Raw genomic sequence first — 20,324 nt, forward strand, 5'->3', positions numbered from 1 at the left:
GGGTATGCTCAGGGGTGGGGCCAGTCATGTTGTTCTCAGCACACAGCTCAGTGCAGGAAGTGGCATTATCATAAAATCCCATGTGGATATGGTCTGGGGGCTTACAAGGTCTCTCTTCCATCCTTATCTAACCAGAGTTCCTATTTTTTGGTGGCAGAAACCAGAATGCTGGGCAGACAGGAATGAGGGGAGTCTGTAGTCCTGGCCCTGTTGCTTAGCTGAACAGCTGTGAACTCCTGGGAGGGACATTTCCCTTCCCTAAGCTTCAGTTTTTTGATCCTCAGAATGGGGTGATAATTCTTAACTTTCGACCTCACTTGGGTCTCAGTGAGCATCTTAAAGCAGAACGTGTAAGGAAGCACTTTGTAAACTGTGTAGCGTCATACAAATGGGATGTATTATCTTTATGGCCCATTCTCTTCCTACAGTACTGTTAAGGAGTAAACAAAAAATGTAGGGATTGCAGTAATGTTGCATTTGGGAGAAATTAAAATATGCTCACCATTAGCAAGCTCTTAGAGAATGTAGAGGAAATTCGCAGGGATCATTTTGGGAGCTCAGAACTGTAGGGGGTGCCCAAGGTATCTGTCTGTACCAAATCATAATCCCATCTGTGCTGCCAACTAGCTGTCAGGAAGAGATGGATTGCTCTTGCCCTTTGGTAACGATGTAAGCATAGAAGATTACCGAATTTTCTATCTCCCCTGGAATCTACAGATCATTGGCTTTAAAATCCATACACTTGTGCCTCAAATCAAAAATCTGGAAGTGGAGATTCTGGGAAGGTGGAATTGAATAATACAGTTAAGAAAAAAATAACCAGTGGCTCTTGATCACCTGGGAGTGCTATTGTTATTTAATGGAGTTGGCTCCTCACTTAGAGGATGCAAAAAACCCAAATCTAAACAACAACAATAAAACCGAAACAGAGTTCAAAAACCAATTACCCTTCCCCACTCCTTTGTCCCCTCAGGGCACATCATTATTGAAATTGTTGAGGCCCTTGCCTAGAGACACCTGTCAGGCTGATCCTTTTCAATTATCTTCTGCTCTGAACTGTCATAGAATTGCTGCTGTGTGCCTTTGGATGATCCTTTTCACTTCTCTGTGCCTCTTGGCTTGTGCAGTCACCAAACAGAGAGTTTTTTGTTTTTGTTTTAAATTAACTTCATCTTTGAAATGAAGAATTCCTTTTAAATATCCATAGATGGTGTGTACAAATGCTTTTTAATTGCATGATTCTTCATGCATGATTAAATGACTTTCTCTTGAAGGGAGTGTGTTTTATCAATGGGCTGCAACACCGTTATCATCATGAGGTCCTTGGGCTGGTGGACAGAGGATTTGTTCTCAGGGTTGCGTTGGGCTGTTGAAGCTGGGATCTTCTCTGAGGGAGAACATATGCCAGTCAGATGGCTTTCTAGCTGTTCGGGGGAGCTCTTCTTGGTAGCTAGACTCTTCTGGGACTCTGTCCTCTTCTGTCTCAGACATGCTTTTCTCATGAGATCTCCCTTCCTCTGGGATTTTTCCCCACAGTCCAGGAGCTGGGGACAAGGAGCTATTAACTATTTCCCCAGTGGGACTTAGAGGTTACTTCCCAGCCCAGCCCAGGGTAATCCCAGGATCCTGGGAACTTGAATATTCCCAGTCAAGCAGGGCTGGCTTTGATTGAATGCTTGGGTGGATGAAATGGACAGGTGCAGTCTTTCCTAGTGCTGTGGGATGAGTCTGCTCATGTGTGGTGTGGGAAGGAGGGAGGAGAAGTGCCTGACCTCCTTTAAAAAACACTTCCTGGGGTCTGCTCACCAGGCATGGCTTGGCCAGAGTTATGCTTTCAATGGGATGATCAAGATTCTTCTTTTTTTATTTTATTCTTTCCCATCTCCTCACCCCCCAACAATGGAACCACCACTACTGGGCGATTTCTAGCCACTTACTGGACTAATCCACAGTTCAAAATCCATTTGGACGAGGTAGATGAAGACCAGGAGGAGGGAGTTGGTGAACCCTGCTGTACGGTGCTGTTGGGTCTGATGCAGAAAAATCGCAGGCGACAGAAGAAGCTAGGGCAGGGCATGCTTAGCATCGGCTATGCTATCTACCAGGTATTGAAGAGTTGGGTTCTTATTTACTGTAAACTTCATGTCTTTGGTCTGAATGTGTTGGCCCATAATCAGACTGCATATTCTATTGCTTAAATATTCCTAATCGAGCATTGTCTTTATTCTCCTAATACCTCTTCCAATGGCCTTACTGAGGTCTGAATTCCATAATTAGAGATTCATTCCTATGGCTCAAGTCTCTGTTGTTAGCACTGAGATGTGCAATTCCTTAACTTTGCCTGTTAATTAAAAACTCAGTGAAAATTTGTTTATTAGATGCTTTTTCCAAGTATAGGCACCTTAAGAGACAGAAGAACATGGAGGCAAAAGGCACTTGAGGTCACATGGGTGGATGATAGGCATCACTAGGTAGGAGAAGAAGGTTAGATTTGGGAGCTGAAGATACAAACTCCCTTCTTCTCACCATGGGGAATCTGGAGACATTTGTGGAACATACAGAGCATGGCTTGGGGACACACAGCCTTTTTGGGTTCTGATGTCTCTAGATTGGGGAACACAACCAGTACAGCTCTTGGCCTTCAGCCTGTGGCTCACTATGCCAATTTTTTCCCCTAGTAACCACGCTTCTGCCAACTTAACCTCGCAGATATTTTAAAGTAAAATGTTTAGGTCTTGATGACCCAGCAAGGAACAAATTGGAATCTACTTCTTCATACAGGCAAAGACTCCATAGAACAAATTCCAGAGGGATTCATGGTGATTGTGGTGGTTTTTTTTTTATAATTTTGTTAAAAATGATTTTCTTGGGATAAAAACATAATAATAATTTTAATCAAAAAGACCAAAAGCTGATAGGCAGTCCAATGGCCCAATATGCAAGAAAAAGAAGTGCTATAACCAGTAAAGAAAAGTGCAATTGCCAAACTCATACCATCCTCCTCCACCCCTTAATCTTTCATATTCTAGAATTTAGGGCCTTACACTGTGTGTGTGTGTGTGTGTGTGTGTGTGTGTGTTACATGTTGGAGGGATGGTATATGGAATAGTTACTGCTTAATGGCAGGATAAAGAATTGCAAATAAATAAATTACAATTCTACTACTGATCAGCTCTTCTAGCCTCACCTAAAATGTAAATATTACAAAACCAGAATCATTGCTTATAGGCATAAAAACATAAGAAGATACTTTTTATATGCATGCCAATACAACAAACTTTAGTGAGCATCTACAATATACCCTGTGTGGAGATGAAAATCGAGGACACACAGGAATATCATGGTTACTGCCCTCAGAGTGCTTACCATCTAGTGTGGAAAATCAGACACACACCACTGGGCAAGTCTAATCAGCTATGATTGTGACCAACATGGTGGGCTGGGCGATCCTCAGATTTATGCAGAAGGAGACTTTGATCAGAGCCTCAAAAGATTTCCTAGATTTCAAAGGTGCAGCAGGGAGAACATTCTAGCCTGAGGGAATACCATGTGCATCTCAACAGCTTGAAAGTCAGGGTTCTGGAGAGAGAAGAGTAAGCAGACATGGCTGCAGGGTGAGCTAGCTACTCAGAGATAATGCTTCCAATTCTCCATGCATTGAGTCTACCTTACATAGTCATTCGTTTCATGATAGCATTGTGTGATATAGCATTTGCATTCATAAATAATACATAAAGCATGCCAGTTCTTCAGGCATCACATTATAGCTGCTTATGAAATACTCTCATGTGTGTGATCCATGGTCTTTCTTCTTATAAGAGGCACATAATTTAAGGCCTGACATTTTTGAACAGAAGCAGTTTTAAAATTAGATTGAGGGAATGAATGTAGGAGTAGCCGTGGCTATAGGGAGCAGCTGGGGTTGCAGGGAGCAGCTGGAATTGTAGAGTAGCTGGTGTTTTGGGGATGCCATACTCTTATCCATGTATCTTCCTTCTCTGGCCTTAACTGTCTGAAACTGGAGTCTAGTTTGAGGCTAAAAACCTGCCACCTATTGAAAAGCAGCCAGGAATCCCTGAAGGCTAAAGAGCCCTGCTTGTCTGGTCTTTCCTCCGTTTACCTTCCTGCAGTGACAACAGCCTCCTGCCAGGCTGGCCTGTCATTTGCACTCAGGATCCTGCACTTCCTAGGTAGCTGTCTCTTCCCATCCCTCCATGGGCAATGGCTAAGGCCTTCTCTTCTGTCTCGCTGCACTTGCCTGGCTCAGTTCCTGCCCAGTGACTCTTGGCGGGGTGGATTTGGAGCATATTGATAGCAGCTGCAGTGGTCGAGTTGTTATGAAAAGACTGCCAAAGTGGTTAGGGAAGCCCCTGCTGGGGAGGGAAAAGCCCCTGCTTTCAGGCCTGGAGTGGAGAAGAGAGATTTCCATGGGGGGGGGGGGCTCTGCTTTCCCAGACAGTCAGAGCCTCTGCATGGATGATTTGGGTTTAAACTCAAAATTAAAGGAGGAAACAGTGACCCCAGACTGTTCCGTGTCTGTTGCCAATGACAAATGGATGCCTGCTGGTCCCAATTTTCCCTCATTTTGTTGTTTCTCAGAGTTGTAGGCAGTTGCCCACTGACCTTAGCCACCAACAATGCCTGCCCTGCCCTTCTGGTCCAAATAGCCTGTGTGATAGAGAAGAAGGAGGGAAAAGGACACGTGGGGATGGAGTCTTCTTCTCTAGCCTAGCACATGGCAGGGCTTCTATTCTGGATCTGAGACTCATCTCTTGTGGGAGTCAACATTTGCAGTTGTAACTAAGAGAGCCTAATTCTTAAGCTGGTAAGAAAGGAATTTATCACCTCATGACCAGACTGAGGGAAGGAGAGGGATGCTTGGGACACGGGACTTGGGTGCTACCAGGACTCTTTCTCTCCACACCTCCTGTTTACTGTGGGTGCTCTTTTCCCAGACTAGATGTCTTTATCCTGTAATATCACGAGTATAAGGGAAGGGGCTCCTTTTCTTAGTTTCAGTGACAAAAATCCTAGAGAATTTTTTGATAGACTGAACTTGGGTCACATGCCTATTCTTGGACCACTTGTGATGACCAAGGGAAAGATAAATTATGGCTCAAGATGAGTGAGTTCCCTTTTCTGGCTAGGACCTTGATCTGGGAAGCCAAGTCTGTAGGTTTGTAAGAAGATGGTCAGCTCTTATTTAAGCCTGAAGTTTTATTAACTCTTGAAGAACCTAGGATTTTTGTAGATTATACACAAGAAAATAAAATAGAAAAGTAGAACCTGCCCTCCACCCCCAGATTTCTAGGACTTAGCAGTTTATGAATGGCCTTGAAATTGATTAAAAACTGTCCAGACTTAGAAATACTAACTAGTTTCTCACTCATGCACCAACTAAAGCTACTGAAATCTATCATCTACAATCTATCATCTCCCCTGTAGGAAGGAATGCAAAAGCACAAAGGGAGGCTCTTGAGCTGTTCAGTAACCTGCTTTTTTTAAAAAAATTTTTTTTATTTGTTCTAATCAGTTATACATGACAGCAGAATGCTCTTAGATTCATTGTATACAAATGGAGCACAATTTTTCATTTATCTGGTTGTATATGAAGTAGAGTCACACCATTCAGGCAATCATACATGTACCTAGGGTAATGATGTCCATCGCATCCCACCATCTTTCCTATCCCCTCCCTCCCCTTATCCACTTATCAGAGAAAACATTTGGCCTTTGTTTTTTTGGGGATTGGCTTACTTTGCTTAGCACGATATTCTCCAACTCCATCCGTTTACCTGCAAATGTCATAATTTTATTATCTTTTAATGCTGAGTAATATTCCATTGTGTGTAGATACTACAGTTTCTTTATCCATTCATCTATTGAAGGGCATCTAGGTTGAGGTAACCTGCTTTTATCTTCTGTCTTGTAGGTTCCCAAGGAGGTATGTGAGTACTGTACTGACCGTGACATCCTTCCTTTGGTAAGAAAGAGCTTGACTGCCTTTGGGGCAGGTACCCAGCACCATCTGCTTCCTATGAGGGAAGCCAGTTCTCCTGTGGACTCACTGATCCGGTGAGCTGGAAGCCCTCGTCATGGACACCGTGGGTAAAGATGAGCCCATTCCCACCTGTCAGGATTCCTGGGAAGGGAATGGAGGCGATCTTTGCCCCTGTGTGTCTGACGTTCTGGTCTAAACAAGATGATTTTAGTATAACTTAGATTCCTATTTACCTGGACAACAGAAAATAAATGCTTTCTGATTTCTGGTAAGAAAAGGAATTACCAACTTTATCTTCTCAGTTCTCTGCTTTTCCCGAGCCTCAGTAATTTCCAGCTGGGTTAGGGGGCCATGTTTTCAGTGTCACACTTCTATCCGGAATGTCCTCTGCCATCCTAGGTTCACCAGGCTGTCCCATCCACTCAGCTAGTTGAAGGCAGGAGCCTCAGGCAGTACTCCTGGGAGGAAACCTGCATAACTCATTGTGAAACGCAGTCAGTGCAAAGTGAGGCCTTTACACATGCTAGTGATGGTCTCCTGGGTTATAACTGGAAGAGCCTTCAAGAGTCTCAATGCTCAGGCTGCACCACAGCTCAGCTGCATCAGAATCTCTAGGGTGGGGGTGGAGGATCCAGGCATCATAGATTTGTGAATGACCCATGTGATTCCAATGTACAGTCAAGGCTGAGACCCACGATTCCGCTCTGGAGTCAGCTCTGGAGTCAGTTGCACTCACTATGTAGCAGTGTACCTGCCCTGTTGCAGCCTTCCTCCGGCCTTTTCAGGTTCTCAGGTTTGTCCAGTGATGTAACATATACCAACAAGAGCAATATTCACAGACTCCAGGCCTATAAAGTGTTAGAGACTACTGGTCTACCCTGCCCTTGGATCACAAATGCATTTTATTATGGAGGGAACAGACAAGGGCATATGGATGATTCAGAGCAAACACGTCTTTGCAACTTCAATTAAAACCAAACCTGAGTTAAATCAAGTTGATGGTGGTTCCCATCAGAAATGCCCCATTAATATGAGTGAGGGATCATATACATGCAGGCAGTGGAACTTTCCTCGATAGCATCTCATGGTTCCCTCAGTGTGACCCTGTGGATCTTGTGTTCTCCAAGTGTCAGTGAGTCTTTAGGTCAATGGATATCAAACTTGAAGTTGCCTCAGAATCTCCTTCAGGGCTTGCTAAAGCACAGGTGGCTGAGCCTCACTCCAGTAGTTTCTGGTTTTGTAGGTGTCCAGCCCAGTAATTTGCATTGCCCCTAGGTTTCTTATACTGATTCTGGTCTGCGCCCACACTTTGAGAAGCACAATCAGTTAAACCTGCTGGATTCCTGTCCCTTTGCTCCTGAGTCAAGTTGAGAGAATATTTAAGGTCAGGGATGTTGTTGCCCTAGCTTGTGGGGGGTTCCTGGTAGGAAGAGGGGATCCAGCTCTTGTGTTAGTGTCTCCAATTCCCACCCCAACTTCCCAAACAGGGCTTCTCTAAGCTGCTCCACCCTGGAACTCAGCTTCCCTCCTTCCCAGCTCAACCCAATTAGAGTTTGCTTCTCCATTTCCTTCTTCTTTTTTTTTAAATTGGTGCATTATAATTAAATAAAAATAGCAGGAATCGTTGTTACCTATTTGTAAGTGCACACAACAGAACAATACAATTTGGTCAATTTCATTCCCCACTGCTTCCCCGTTTCAACGTTACTTAGTATTTCCTCTGAAGGGGCCCTCTCTCTCTCTTCCCTTGTTATCTTCAGGGATGGCAAGAATAACATTTAACTAGGGCTGGAGATGTAGCTCAATGGTAGAGCACTTGCGTAAGATGCATGAGTTCCTGGGTTTCATTCCCACACTGGGGGAAACACACACACACACACACACACACACACACACACACACACATAACTCATGACATTTAGGCCTTAGCCATGACCTTGTTGATCATGCCCCCAGCATTCTTATGCCCAGAGTGTAAATATTTTCAGTAGGAATATCAAGCACTGTGACTGCTGGGTCAGCAGGGGCTGCCTTCGGGATCTCTGTGAAATCCTGGCCAGGGCAATGGGGACAGGTGGCTCTTCTTTCCTCTCCTGTTCAGCAGACGAGTGGTTCAAGAAATGACCACATTTGGACACAGCCCACTCCAGGGTGGGTATTCTAGATCCAGGTCACGCAGAAGTCTTAGCCCTTGCAGCTTATCAGCACTTGCCCTCTGTCACAGACATCATGATGAAGATTGATCATAAAGATGTAGTGCCATGGGAGGCTTAATTACAGCAATAACCACAGTGGCACCTGTGTTTTCGAAGCACTCTGCAGTCACTAATTAGCCTGTGCCACAAACCAATAGCCTCTCCCTTCCCTACAACAGATAAGGGGTTCCTAGGGAGCATCTTCCCCTCTGGGAGGAGAACTAGGCCCTGACGAGGCCAGGAGGGACCCCCAATTGGGCTGGCTGTGGCTGCCTCCTCTGCCTGCCTCCTTCAGAGCTCCCTCTTTGGCCCCAGCCTGACCACCTCAGTCACCTTGCTGAGTAATTTCCCCAGGTGGCCAGGAGTGAGTGGCCCATCTGGCAGCTTGTGCTTAAGGACCAAGATCAAAGCTCACTCTCCAGTCTTGGGTCTGGACTGGGAAGGTCCCTGTCACATCTACAGGGATAACTGCAGAGGAAGAGTCTATTGGAATTAGGAGGAAAGCTACCCAAATAGCACACACCAGAGGTCCTGGGCTCAACCTTTCAATTTGGGGAGGTTCAGAGAGAAAAGGTCCGGCCTCTCTCAAGCAGTCAAGTCAGTGCCTCCCACAGGGCCTGGCACACAGAAGATGCTCCAGATACATTTGATGATTGATACACAGTGAGATCATGACAGAATGCAAGGCTTTCTGATTCTCAGGAGTGGTGTTAAAAATCAATGATCCCTAAATCAGCACTATAAAACCCAGCTCTTAGCTCTCATCTTCAGGATTTAGAAAGAAATTGATTCTGCCTATTGCTTACAGCTGGAAAGTCACACAGATATACACCTGGGCCGGGACTTCTTCCTGGGTCACCAGCCCTCCACTCGCTCCGGCACCTATGTCAACCTGCGGGAGGTGTCTGGCCGGGCTCGGCTGCCCCCTGGGGAGTACCTGGTGGTGCCGTCCACATTTGAGCCCTTCAAGGACGGCGACTTCTGCTTGAGAGTGTTCTCCGAGAAGAAGGCCAAGGCCCTGTGAGTCTCCTTTCGCTCCGAGGTGGGGCTTAAGGTTGCCTGAGTGCTAGGCCAGCCAAGGGAAATGGCCACACACAGGTGCAGGGGCCACAGGTATATGGTTCATACGTGCACATAGGGCTGTGGTTTCTTGCTGGCTCATCTCCATAAGGTCATTTCAACAGGGATTCATGTAACCACGTCCCCAAGGAAGGAGAAGAGTGATAAATGGGGTAAGGTAATGGAAAAACTCCCCAGAAATCACCAGGCTAGATCTTCTAGAATCCATCAGAGAGAATACTTAACTTGAAGCTCTTGTCTCTGATAAAAAAATTCAGGGAGGGGTGAGGGTTGGGCAGCCAAGGGGAGGGATTCTGGTTGAAGATTCAGTTTATGCAGTTATTAGTAGGAATTGCAGGTCTCAGGTGGTCAATCAATTCCTCAGAAGGGCCAAAAACTTCCCATAAGAACCTAGTTATTAGCTGAGCTTTTAACTTTCTCATGGTTTTTTTTTTTTTCTTTGTGTTTCAGGGAAATTGGAAATGTTGTGGCTGGAAATCCACATGAGGTATGCAGTCTCTTACTATTCTAAGTTTTGACATATTGCATAGCAGTGGTTGGGAGTTTCTTGTTGATTTAACAGAGTTCTTTACATATTCAGGATGGCAACTTCTTATTCATCAAGTCCACAATATTTTTCCAGGTGCTGGCTCTTCCTGAGAAGATGAGATAGAAATAGCACTGGAACGCAGGCTTTGTAATGCATCCCCACTCCCTAGGGGACAGGTCTTAGCATTTGCCACATTCAGTCATGTGAACCCACAGTGAGAACTCACTGTGTGCTTGAGCGTTCTGTGCAGGATAAAGAAGTCAATGGGAGAAATAGATAGAGTCCCCTGTTCTTGGATTGATCTCCAGGGTTCTGGAGGACAAATGGTGGAAGCATATGAAAAAAGATGAAAGGAAGTGCACACCTTCCCTAAGCTTGCATGTGTGTAGGGCTGGGGCAGCAAAGGGGAGGGATTTAGGGGTGCTGGCGTAGCACTTACTCTGGGAAGGCCCCATGGAGGAGGTGAGTTCAGAGCCACCTTTGGAGGAAGAAGTATATCTGGTTTGCAGTGTGGGTTCACCAAACTCCTCCCTTGGTCCCTCACTGTGTCTTCAGTTTCCTGTCCTTTTTCTCAGATGTGTGTGGCATTACCATGCTGCTGCTCTGTGAGGGTCACCCTGTGCAGGCACTGGTGCAGGGCCCAGGGGTGGGGCAGGACTATCTTTTTGGGGGCATAGGCCCAGCTTCCATCCCCCGCCTACCCAAATGGACTGAGGAGTCTCTGGCTGCAGATACCACATAAAGCAACCTTCACCCTAGGGGCTGAGCTGCTGTCCTTGGCTGAATGGAGGTGGGGGCAGGCATATTTTATTACTGGACATATATCAAATTTGTAAGGTGGTATTTCTGAAGATGCATGAGAAAATGACAAATAAGGACCCAGCTTGCCCTGGGGGTTTTTGTTGGGAGTCTAGCAGATAGAAAAGCACACCTCCACTGTCTGTCCTTTCCTACTCGGGTTAGTCTGCTCTGATGTGATTGCTCCCCTGGGTCCTGGGGCCCAGTACTGCAACCCACTGTCATAGTGCCTCCTGCCTCAAGTCAGCTGCAATGCCTGGCCCCAGAGGTCCTTCCTGTGCTGTGGCTCCTAGTGGCCTAGCCAGACAGAATTCTTCCTCCCGCTCTCACCTCCCCCAGTTGCAGATGCCAGCTCAGCCTCCTTGCTGCCCCTAGGGGACTGATCATTCACAGTGGCATCTCTTACTGTCAGACCCAGGCATGTTAGAAGAGTCAGTTCTCCAGGGTGGAGTAGGGATCTGAGTCTTTTTGTTTGTTTGTTTCTGCTAAATCAGCTTCACACCCACTCTAAGCCTCCCTTGGACGAGGTTGGTCATCACTCCCCATCTTCATCTCCCATTGTCTTGAGGTTTTCTGAAGCCCTAAAACAACACTTCTTCTTGCCATGGATGCAGATTGGTCAGCCTATGGTCAGCCTTTAGCTTCTTGCACAGATGACAGCTTTTGGGTTTCTGCACTTGGCCTGTGGCTTGATGAAGAGGATCCCCTATGCAGGGGGTCAGCCTTCTGGGGTCCCCCGAGTTGGCTATGGAGCCATACAAAGGTTCCTAGTATTCCAAGACCTTGTGGACCTCCGATATAACCTTAATATCCTAGAAACTCTGCTTTTTCTCTCTGGGGGCAGCTTTCCCTGATACACGCATGCTACACTACATACACACAGGCACGTACCACATACACTCATCACACATGCGTACTACATAAACACTCCACAAATACATACACACCATACACAAAACACACATACATACCCACACATATATACACCACACACACAGCACATATATACCACACAGGTGCATATACACACAGCTCACACATACTACATACCCCCAACACCTTCCCCCACACCTAGCATACACAAACTGGGCATATGAATTACATACATATACTACATACATGCTATACACATACACATACACATATCATACCCCTCACATGAATACCCCCACATACATCCACACACAAACATATCAAATACACATACAAACACCACATGTATACACATACCACACATATACACACAGTACATGGATACATGCACACACGTAATACAGTGATACTGTGTTCAGGGAACTCAGGACTTTACAAGAGAAAGAAAGAGTTATTGCCTTCCATAACTTCTCTTCCTCCCTCCAGAAACTTCTAAGTCATGGACAGTTGGATGCTCAAAGGGCCTGAGAACCTGCTTAGAATGCGCGGAGGAAAAAAATTGAGGGTGAACCAACAAAAGATTGGAATTTAGATGTGTTACTTTGAGCAGGGCTGTAAAGATGTCACTAACAGGTGACATAATAACAAGAAACTAGTTCCTTGAGTTTGCCATATCATCTTATCATTTGAAAAGTTTTTTAGCATATATTCTATGAGGACAGCAGCTAATTCCATGATAATAAATTCCTTGAGAACAATGCATCAATGCATTCAGACACAGATGATGGACAGTTCCCAACTTGTGACAGGTGTTGAGTAAGTCCTTTTTGAATGAATGAACAAACTTAAGTTATGTTTTTACCATCATAATGAATACATAGTTCTCATTCCCTGTGTCTAAAAATTCCCCTGTGTCCAATGATCCCCCTAGTGGCCAAGTGCCTGCTCTGTGCCAGTAGGTGCTCATATCCATTCCCTGGTTTTAGTAAACCGTTTTCCCAGAATAATAGACTTTTATTTCATGTCTAGAATTTATAGACTTCTCACTAGGTTCTAGTGGTCCGCATTACATGAGCAATATAACCTTGGCTTTTTTCCTCCTGCAAAACTACTTTAAAATCATATGTATGAGGTAGGAAGTATTTATCATTTTTTCCTTCTAAAAAATATACATGTGTGTTTTTGGACTTCCTCATCTTATTATTTTTTAATATTTATTTTTAAGTTTTAGGTGGACACAATATCTTTATTTTACATTTATTCAGTGCTGAGGATGGAACCCAGTGCCTCATGCATGCTAGGCGAGCGCTCTACCACTGAGCCACAACCCAACCCCTTCCTCATCTTATTGGTCATGGTAGGCATTAACATCCTCCTGTGAGGAGTGAGGAAACAGCCCTGAGAGGCTGAGAATGGGTTGCAGAGAGCAATAGGATGCCAGAGACAGGAAAGGTCATTGCTTTCCAGAGTCTCTGTTTTCTTCCCCTATAAGTCTCTAAGTCACAGTTCACTCATTTATTCTGAAATCTCTGGTTATCATCTTAGATATTGGTGGAGAAGTGTGTAGCTGGAGTTTGAATCCTGGTTCCATCATTTACTGGTTGTGTGATCTGGTCCTCTTACTTAACTCTTTAAGTTAAAAAAATTTCTCTGTCTGTGAAGTGTGAGTAGTAATGAGACCCCCTCACAGTATAGTCATGAGTGTTAAGTGAAATAATTCATATAAAGTACCTCATGGTGGCAAGTATTCAACAAAAGTGATTTTGATTCCTACTGTTGTTACTTATATTAGTGTAGAACTGTCAGGCTGTATTGGGCCTTTTATATTTATCTTATTGATGGTTTTGGAAGACATTGACCTGGCCCTCTGAAAGCTCTTCCAACCCTCTGGGAAGCTGTGACTTTTCTGTCTAGTGGTGACAGTTGGAGGATTGTTTAATTTTGGATGGAGCCCATTATCATATCAGAAAGTCTCTGGTCAAAGGCATTCCTATAATGGTTTGTGATTTTCAAAGGACTTTGACATACATTAGTGCTTATTTGATTTTCAAAATGACCCTATGAAACAGCTCAAGTTAATTTAATATTAGAGTTGAGGAAATGGAATATTCAGAGCCCTGACATGGGATCCAGTAAGTGGCCAATGTGCTCTTTCAGCCCTGGTCTTCTGGCTTTTAGTTCTGCTGTATCTAATTAGGCTGTGTTCTCAACCACTTTTTAATCGTATTTGTATTAGTTGGCTTTTTGTCACTGTGACAAGTATCCAGGAAAAACAACAGAGAGGCCAGAGACAAACACCTTCCCAGGGCACACTCCCAGTGATCTGTTTCCTCTAACCATGCCCCACCACCCGTAGTTTCCATCGTCTCCCAATAGTCCATTGAGCTGTCAAGGAATTAATCCACTGATGAAAACAGAGCCCTCAGGATCCCAATCACTTCCCACAGGCCCCACCTCTGGACACTGACTGCTACACTGGGGACCAACCCCTCCACATGTGAGTCTTTGGGAGAGGAACATTCTAGATCCAAATCATAACAGGATTGTTCTTTGAGAATCTGATAAAAACTAGGAAAATACATATAAATAGGACCCCAAATTTCCATGCCATTTATGGAGCTCACAGGTCCCTATGAAGGTCCTCAGTGGATCCCATAGGATCCTGTGTCCACAGACCTAGATGGAGATTTCTCGGTGTCAGTGTTTTTGTTCTCTGAACTGCTTTCAGGGTTGAAATTAGGAATTGTGTGTGTGTGTGTGTGTGTGTGTGTGTGTGTGTGTGTGTGTGTGTTGGGGTGGGGGTTCACTTCCCACGTAACTCAGAGAGGATCCCCTGGGCTGTGGCAGGGCATCCTTGCTGGATCTTAAGCCCTCTCAGGCAGGGACCTCAGATGGCTCTCTTGTTCATTCCCATTTAACCCCAAACCTGACACAGGATTGACGCACAATAGATACTAATAGATGAATGAATGCATAGCGAATCTTTGCTTTCATTTTTCTCCTGTGATTCCCATCTTGACTTTGCAACTGTCCTTTCCTCTTAGCCACATCCCAGTGAGGTGGATCAAGAAGACAAGCAGATCCAGAGCCTGTTTGAGGAATTTGCAGGGAAGGTGAGTGGAGGGCAGATGCAACTTCCCAGGTGGCCAGGAACACACTCAAGAATGCTCTGGTCAAATGTATTCCCTTGGGTCTGAGGAGCCCAGAAAATGAAGCCGCATTTTCTGGGTGCCCAGCTTCTGTGCCTGTCCCCTCATTCTCTCAGAGGACAGGGTCCTTTCCTACACTGCTTGGGGGGAGTAATCATTGTCTTGAGGTCATTTTTCTCCCTGACTTGAGAAAACAGAAAAGCGGAATCTCTAGATTCTGTTGATCGGGGCTTCTGGGCAGCAAAATCTCTCTAAATTGATACCCTTTGGAGGTGGGATTGCCCAGCCTAGGCAGGAAGCAGGAAGCAGCTCAGTTAAGCTCAGTTAAGCTAGCCTGGGCTTGGAGGCACAGCTAGGCCCACTGGCCCAAGAGACCAGCAGTGAGTGCTCAGCCTGCAGAACCCAAGCTTGGACAGGGTGCGAACGTGATAACGGGGTGATTGAAGCAGAGAGAGAGCTGCCCCGATTCTTCCTCTCTGCACTGCAGGCTGAGTTTTGTTTTGGTCATTAGAGCTTACCCAGAACTCAAAGTGCCCCAGGTGGCCCCATAAAGAGTGACTGACCCTGTTCTTTGGAGCATAATAACCTGCCCAAAAGACCTCAGGAAAGGAAAGGCAGTGCTCTCCATCCCCTGGAAAAGCTGGGAGACTTTTTAGACTTCAGGCTGGAATGGAAGCTAAGCACAGAAGCATGTGTCTATAGTCCCAGCTACTGGGGAGGTTGAGGCAGGAGGATGGATTGAGCCCCAGAGTTAAGACCAGCCTGGGCAACATATCAAGGCCCTATCTAAAAAAGAGTAATAACAATAAAAACGATGCAATGGAAGAAGATGCATCAGAAATCTTTGCAGAAAAGAAAACCTGCCAACAGTTCTTTTACATTGCCATTGGAGAAAAATCCTTGCCAAAAGTCAGTTCATGTTTTAGATGCTCAGGACAATGTTTTTACTAACAAAAGCCTACCAAGAGGCCATGTTTTATTTAGAACATCCAGAATGATAGAAAAGCTCATATGTGTCGAGTTCTTCCTATACCTATCTTTCTTCTTTCTTCTGCTGAGGAGGGTGGCACTGGCCACTCTCCCCATTCTGCTGGGGACGTGACAGGCACAGGGAGTTAAGGAGCTGGTTGAGGGCATCAAGCCTCACGAGACACAGGGCCAAGGTTCAAATGTAGACTCTCAACATTCCATTTCTTCCCTGACAGGCAAATGAGGGCTGTCTTCTGGCCTGGAGGCTTCTCAGAAGGACCTCAGGTGTTATTATTGGGACTGATCATCCTGTGCCCCAGTGAGGCCAGCTGTCCTCACAGGAAATACTGCCTTGGGTGGCTCTGTTTTCTCTTTTTCCAGTGCCAAGGCCTGGCTAGGGAGGAGAGCAAGTAGCTGTGCCAAGGACACAGGATAAGGAGCGAGGTTCAGATTGGATCCCAGCTCTCGGTTCAGTGCCCCTTCATGATCCCGTCTTCCATTGGAGGGTTAAGGCATGAATCTTCCCTCTGGCTCAGTGTTTATCAGAAATATACAGGGTATATCCTGCTCCTCTAAATATCAAGTCCCAGTCTGAAATGGGCTTCTGCATGAAATAGCAATTCCCACAGGTGCAGTGGAACAAAGTGGCACTTTGGGATGAGACAATCCTAGCTCCACTACTTGGTAACTATGAACCTCAAGCCATCATATCCCATGAAAATGGCAAATGACATCATGCATTTAGCAGTTTACAAAACCATGGCTCTTTAACTGTAACATGGAACAGACTTGTGTTATGGATTTAAGTATATCCCATATCGTGTGTGTGGCGCATCTGAGCTGGCTCCTGTTATTGCTACTTGTCACACTTTGTTTTCTGTTTAGGCAAGCCCCATGCAAGGAAGCAAGAGCCTCGGAGGCAGGCAGCCTTCTGCTGCGGTGGGCACCAAGCTCACAGTGTTAGCACACACCCCTGCTGGGCTGTTGGGGACCCCAAAGGAAATGTAGAATTTGAGTTTTTAAAGCTGTCGTATGCTTTTAAGATCACAAGGCTGGTGGGCTGGGTGTCTGACCATGGAAAAAGCTCTGAATTCATTTAGCATCTTTAAGTAGCTTGGCAGGGCTGACATGATTTGCAATTGGTTGCTCTTTCTAGGATTCTGAGATCGGTGCCAATAAGCTCAAGACAGTTCTGAATGGGGTGTTTTCCAAACGTAAGTTCCTCCCTGGGGCCTCTCAGAAAGTCTGTGGGCACCTAAGAAATATGCTGGGGTGGGATTGAGGGAGGTGGCTGGCAGAAGTTAGCCAGGATCACTGTAAGGGGGACTTTGGCCTCTGACTCCACAGGTCCAGCAAGATGGGAGCCATAAGGCAGGAGAGACCAGTGAGGAGGAGGCACTGGGTGGGCGTGAGGGAGGTGCTGGAGATCAGCTAGACCTTGTGCAATGGATCAATAACCTGTGATGTCAAATGCAATCATTTGCTGAGTCCTGGGAGTCTGGGCTGCAATTGACTTATGTGACACTGTATCACACATTTAATATGGTTGTACCATGAGACATGGCAGATTAAGGGCCTTCTTCTGTAGCCATCTGGGGAGGCAGTATAGAAGGGATGATTCTGACTGTCCTAGCCTAAACCTCAGCACCATGGGAGTTGGTATGGAGCCTCCTTCTCTTCTGGTCCAGGGATGGGCCTGGTTAAGTCTTCCAGTTGGTGGAGTAAAGGCTGTCTTTCACCCTGAATGAGAATACAGGAAGCAGGGGCTTCCTGGAGATGGATATAGGGCTGAGCAGCTCCCCAGGGCTCTGAGCCCAGGCCCTGGCTCAGGATGTCTCTTCATCCTCTGCTCCTCTCTTGCTGCTGCTATTGTTGAGAAGAGTGGAGAGAAGAGGAGAAGGCTGCAGGGTCTTTGACACCTGCCTTGACTCCCAGGTGTGAGTCAAGTTAGAGGCCAGGGATGAATAGCAGTGCTCAATTGAGTGACAGTACACTGTAATTAAAAGTGTAGCCGGTGGAGCCCCAACTCTGCCCTCTACTGGTGGTGTGACCTTGAGCAAACTCCATAACCTGGCTGGGCCTCCGTTTTCTTATCTATAAAGTGGGGATAATGATGGCATCTACCAAATCAGGTGGTTTGGAAGAGTAGATGTATAGGTGATTAGAACAATATCTTGCTAGTGAAAATTTGGCTGTTTTATTTAGAATTTATATACCAATCTCTGGGTTAACACTTCACTTACATCATCTCATTAATGCTCACCAGTTCTTGGGGCAAGTATTGGCATTAATATTATCATTATCATTTTCATCTGATGGAGAAGGAAACTAAGCTTTCAGATATTAATCTGCCCAATCCATGCTTATGAGCAGCAAATTCGGGGTTCAGAGATTGAACTCTGATTCTGGTGCTTGTTAGCACCAGGAGGTTTGGGGGGTATCTGCCCATGAGCCCATCACAGTGTTCTCACTTTTTTTTGTGGAGACCCACATTCAGCTCCATAGTCTGGCTGGTGTCTTTGGTGGTCTCCTACTGTGGAGGTTATTTATTTCCCTTATTTTCAAATAATCCTCATTCTCACCCTCTTTTCTATTTCAATCTTTAGGAACAGACATTAAATTCAATGGATTCAACATCAATACTTGCAGGGAAATGATCAGTCTGTTGGATGTATCCTTTATATGTCACATTATTTTTACTGTTTTTAAAGATTCTTCCACCTTTTCCAGTAGGAAAGGAGGGCAGAGTAGAAAAGGGGGAAAATATATTGAGCATGTATTAGAAATCGTGGTTGAGTTTCAAAGAAAAAGGTATCATTTCATGAATATTCCTCAATAAACTTGAGATTATCTCTGCTTTCCAGGTTTAAAAAAAAAGAGGCAGGCAGTGTTTAAGTGGCTTGTCTAAAATCATGCAATTTAAAGATAGCAAATGGGTGGTATTGTGCCCTCCTCCGCCACCCACATTGGGAACTGCAGTGTTCCTCTTTCGGTCCCACCATCCATCTAGTATTGCCCATTATGAGGAGGACTTTTTTCAGAAACTTTACATGGTCTTTGGACTTTCTCTACCAATACTATACAATCATCACACAAGATATTTTCTGTCTGATCTAACTTAACACTCTCTTCCTGTCAAGGAATGGTCTTAATCTTTTCCAGCTGCTATAACAGAATATCATAAACTGGGTGGTTTATAAACACCAGGAATGCCTGGTGCAGTGGCGCATGCCTGTAATCTCAGTGGCTCTGGAGACTGAGGCAGGAGGATCATGTGTTCACAGCCAGCCTCAGCAAAAGTGAGGTGCTAAGCAACTCAGTGAGACCCTGTCTATAAATAAAGTACAAAATAGGGTTGGGGATGTGGCTCAGTAATCAAGAGCCCCTGAGTTCAATCTCAGGTATCCACCTTCCACCAAAACAAAACAAAACACCAGAAATTTATTTATTAAATTCTGGAGGCTAGAAAGTCCAGGATCAAGGCATGGCAGATTTTTGTGTTTGGTGAGGAACTGCTTCCTGGTTCATGACTATAACTTTACAAGGGGGAAGGAATGAGTTTTCTGGGGTCCCTTCTATAAGGACACTAATTTTGGTTGTGAAGGCTCCACTCTCATGACCTAATTTCTTCCAAAGGCCCTACCGCCTAATTATCTCATACTGGGATCAGCTTTCAACATATGAATTTTAGGGGGATAAAACCCCCAGTCTATAGCAAGTGGGTAGGAACTTTAGGGAGGGATGGGGAAAGCTAAGGCTAAGCATGGATGGTCCAACATTATTTCATCTTTTCAAGTTTTGCCTTGGGCAGCTCTAAGTTACCATTCTCCACAATGTTGGCGATAAAGAAGCTTTAGAGCTTTGGGAGGTTGTCCTCAGTTCTTAGGGGCTCATCCATCCTGAGATATGATGCCCTTTTCTGCAGGATTCTTCACTAATAATGGAGTGGGACAGGAGGACTGATTTTCCTTTGTGTAGTTTTCATGGAGTGCATCATGAGCAGCAGAGTTCATGTACTGCTGGGTTATCAGTGATGGAGAGATGGTGCTCTTTAGTGGTCCCAGAATGGCAGAAGACTATTCCCTGTACAGTGCTGGAGCTGTTCAGCCCTGTGTCCTTCCAGTAGTTTATGGACCATGGAGAACTGTTAAGGGTTGATCTATTCTGCTGCAAATAGTTCCTTAGTTTCTGAATCTTTCTCATCAAACCTTGCCTGTGGACTTTAATTCGAATCCTAGAGTTACTATGTAGCTAACCCCTTATTGTCCCAGTGGTATTTGTATCTCTCACAGTTCCAAGAGGACTGTGATTCTGTCACTCTTCAAGAGTTTTTCTTCCACAGATTAAATAGTTCAGGGCAGTGGTTCTGAATCATGGTGTTCAGCAGAGCCACCCATATAGATTTTTTTTTAAAAAGAACAGCTTAGTTAATATATAATTCATGTTCCATATAATGTAGCCACTTAAAGTGTCCAGTTCAATGGTTTTTGGTAGATTCAGAGTTGTACAACTGTATTAGGATTCTCTAGAGGAACAGAATCAACAGGAAGAATAATTATAACAAAGGGATTTATTAGGTTGGCTTACATGACTAGAAGTTGCATAGTCCACAATGGCGGTCTGCAGGCTGGAGAGCTGGAACAACCAGTAGCTTCAAGAGGTTGAAGCCCCAGAACAAGAGGGATCAATGATGCCACCCTAGTCTGAGACCTAAGCCTTCTAGTGAATCA

At 45.1% G+C, this 20,324-nt stretch overlaps 1 protein-coding gene across 1 annotated transcript in view; it reads left to right on the forward strand.

Annotated features, from left to right (window-relative positions):
- The window catches only part of Capn8 (calpain 8), a 76,238-nt gene that overhangs the window by 49,973 nt on the left and 5,941 nt on the right, over positions 1-20,324 (forward strand). Inside the window, exons 10-16 of the mRNA XM_026407148.2 lie at positions 1,930-2,105; positions 5,933-5,944; positions 9,005-9,216; positions 9,727-9,763; positions 14,521-14,589; positions 16,751-16,808; positions 18,201-18,265. Of these exons, the coding sequence (XP_026262933.2) occupies positions 1,930-2,105; positions 5,933-5,944; positions 9,005-9,216; positions 9,727-9,763; positions 14,521-14,589; positions 16,751-16,808; positions 18,201-18,265 (629 nt within the window). The remainder of the gene's footprint in view (positions 1-1,929; positions 2,106-5,932; positions 5,945-9,004; positions 9,217-9,726; positions 9,764-14,520; positions 14,590-16,750; positions 16,809-18,200; positions 18,266-20,324) is intronic.

Source organism: Urocitellus parryii, chromosome 9 (genome assembly GCF_045843805.1).
Source record: "Urocitellus parryii isolate mUroPar1 chromosome 9, mUroPar1.hap1, whole genome shotgun sequence".
Classification (NCBI taxonomy): Eukaryota; Metazoa; Chordata; class Mammalia; order Rodentia; family Sciuridae; genus Urocitellus; species Urocitellus parryii.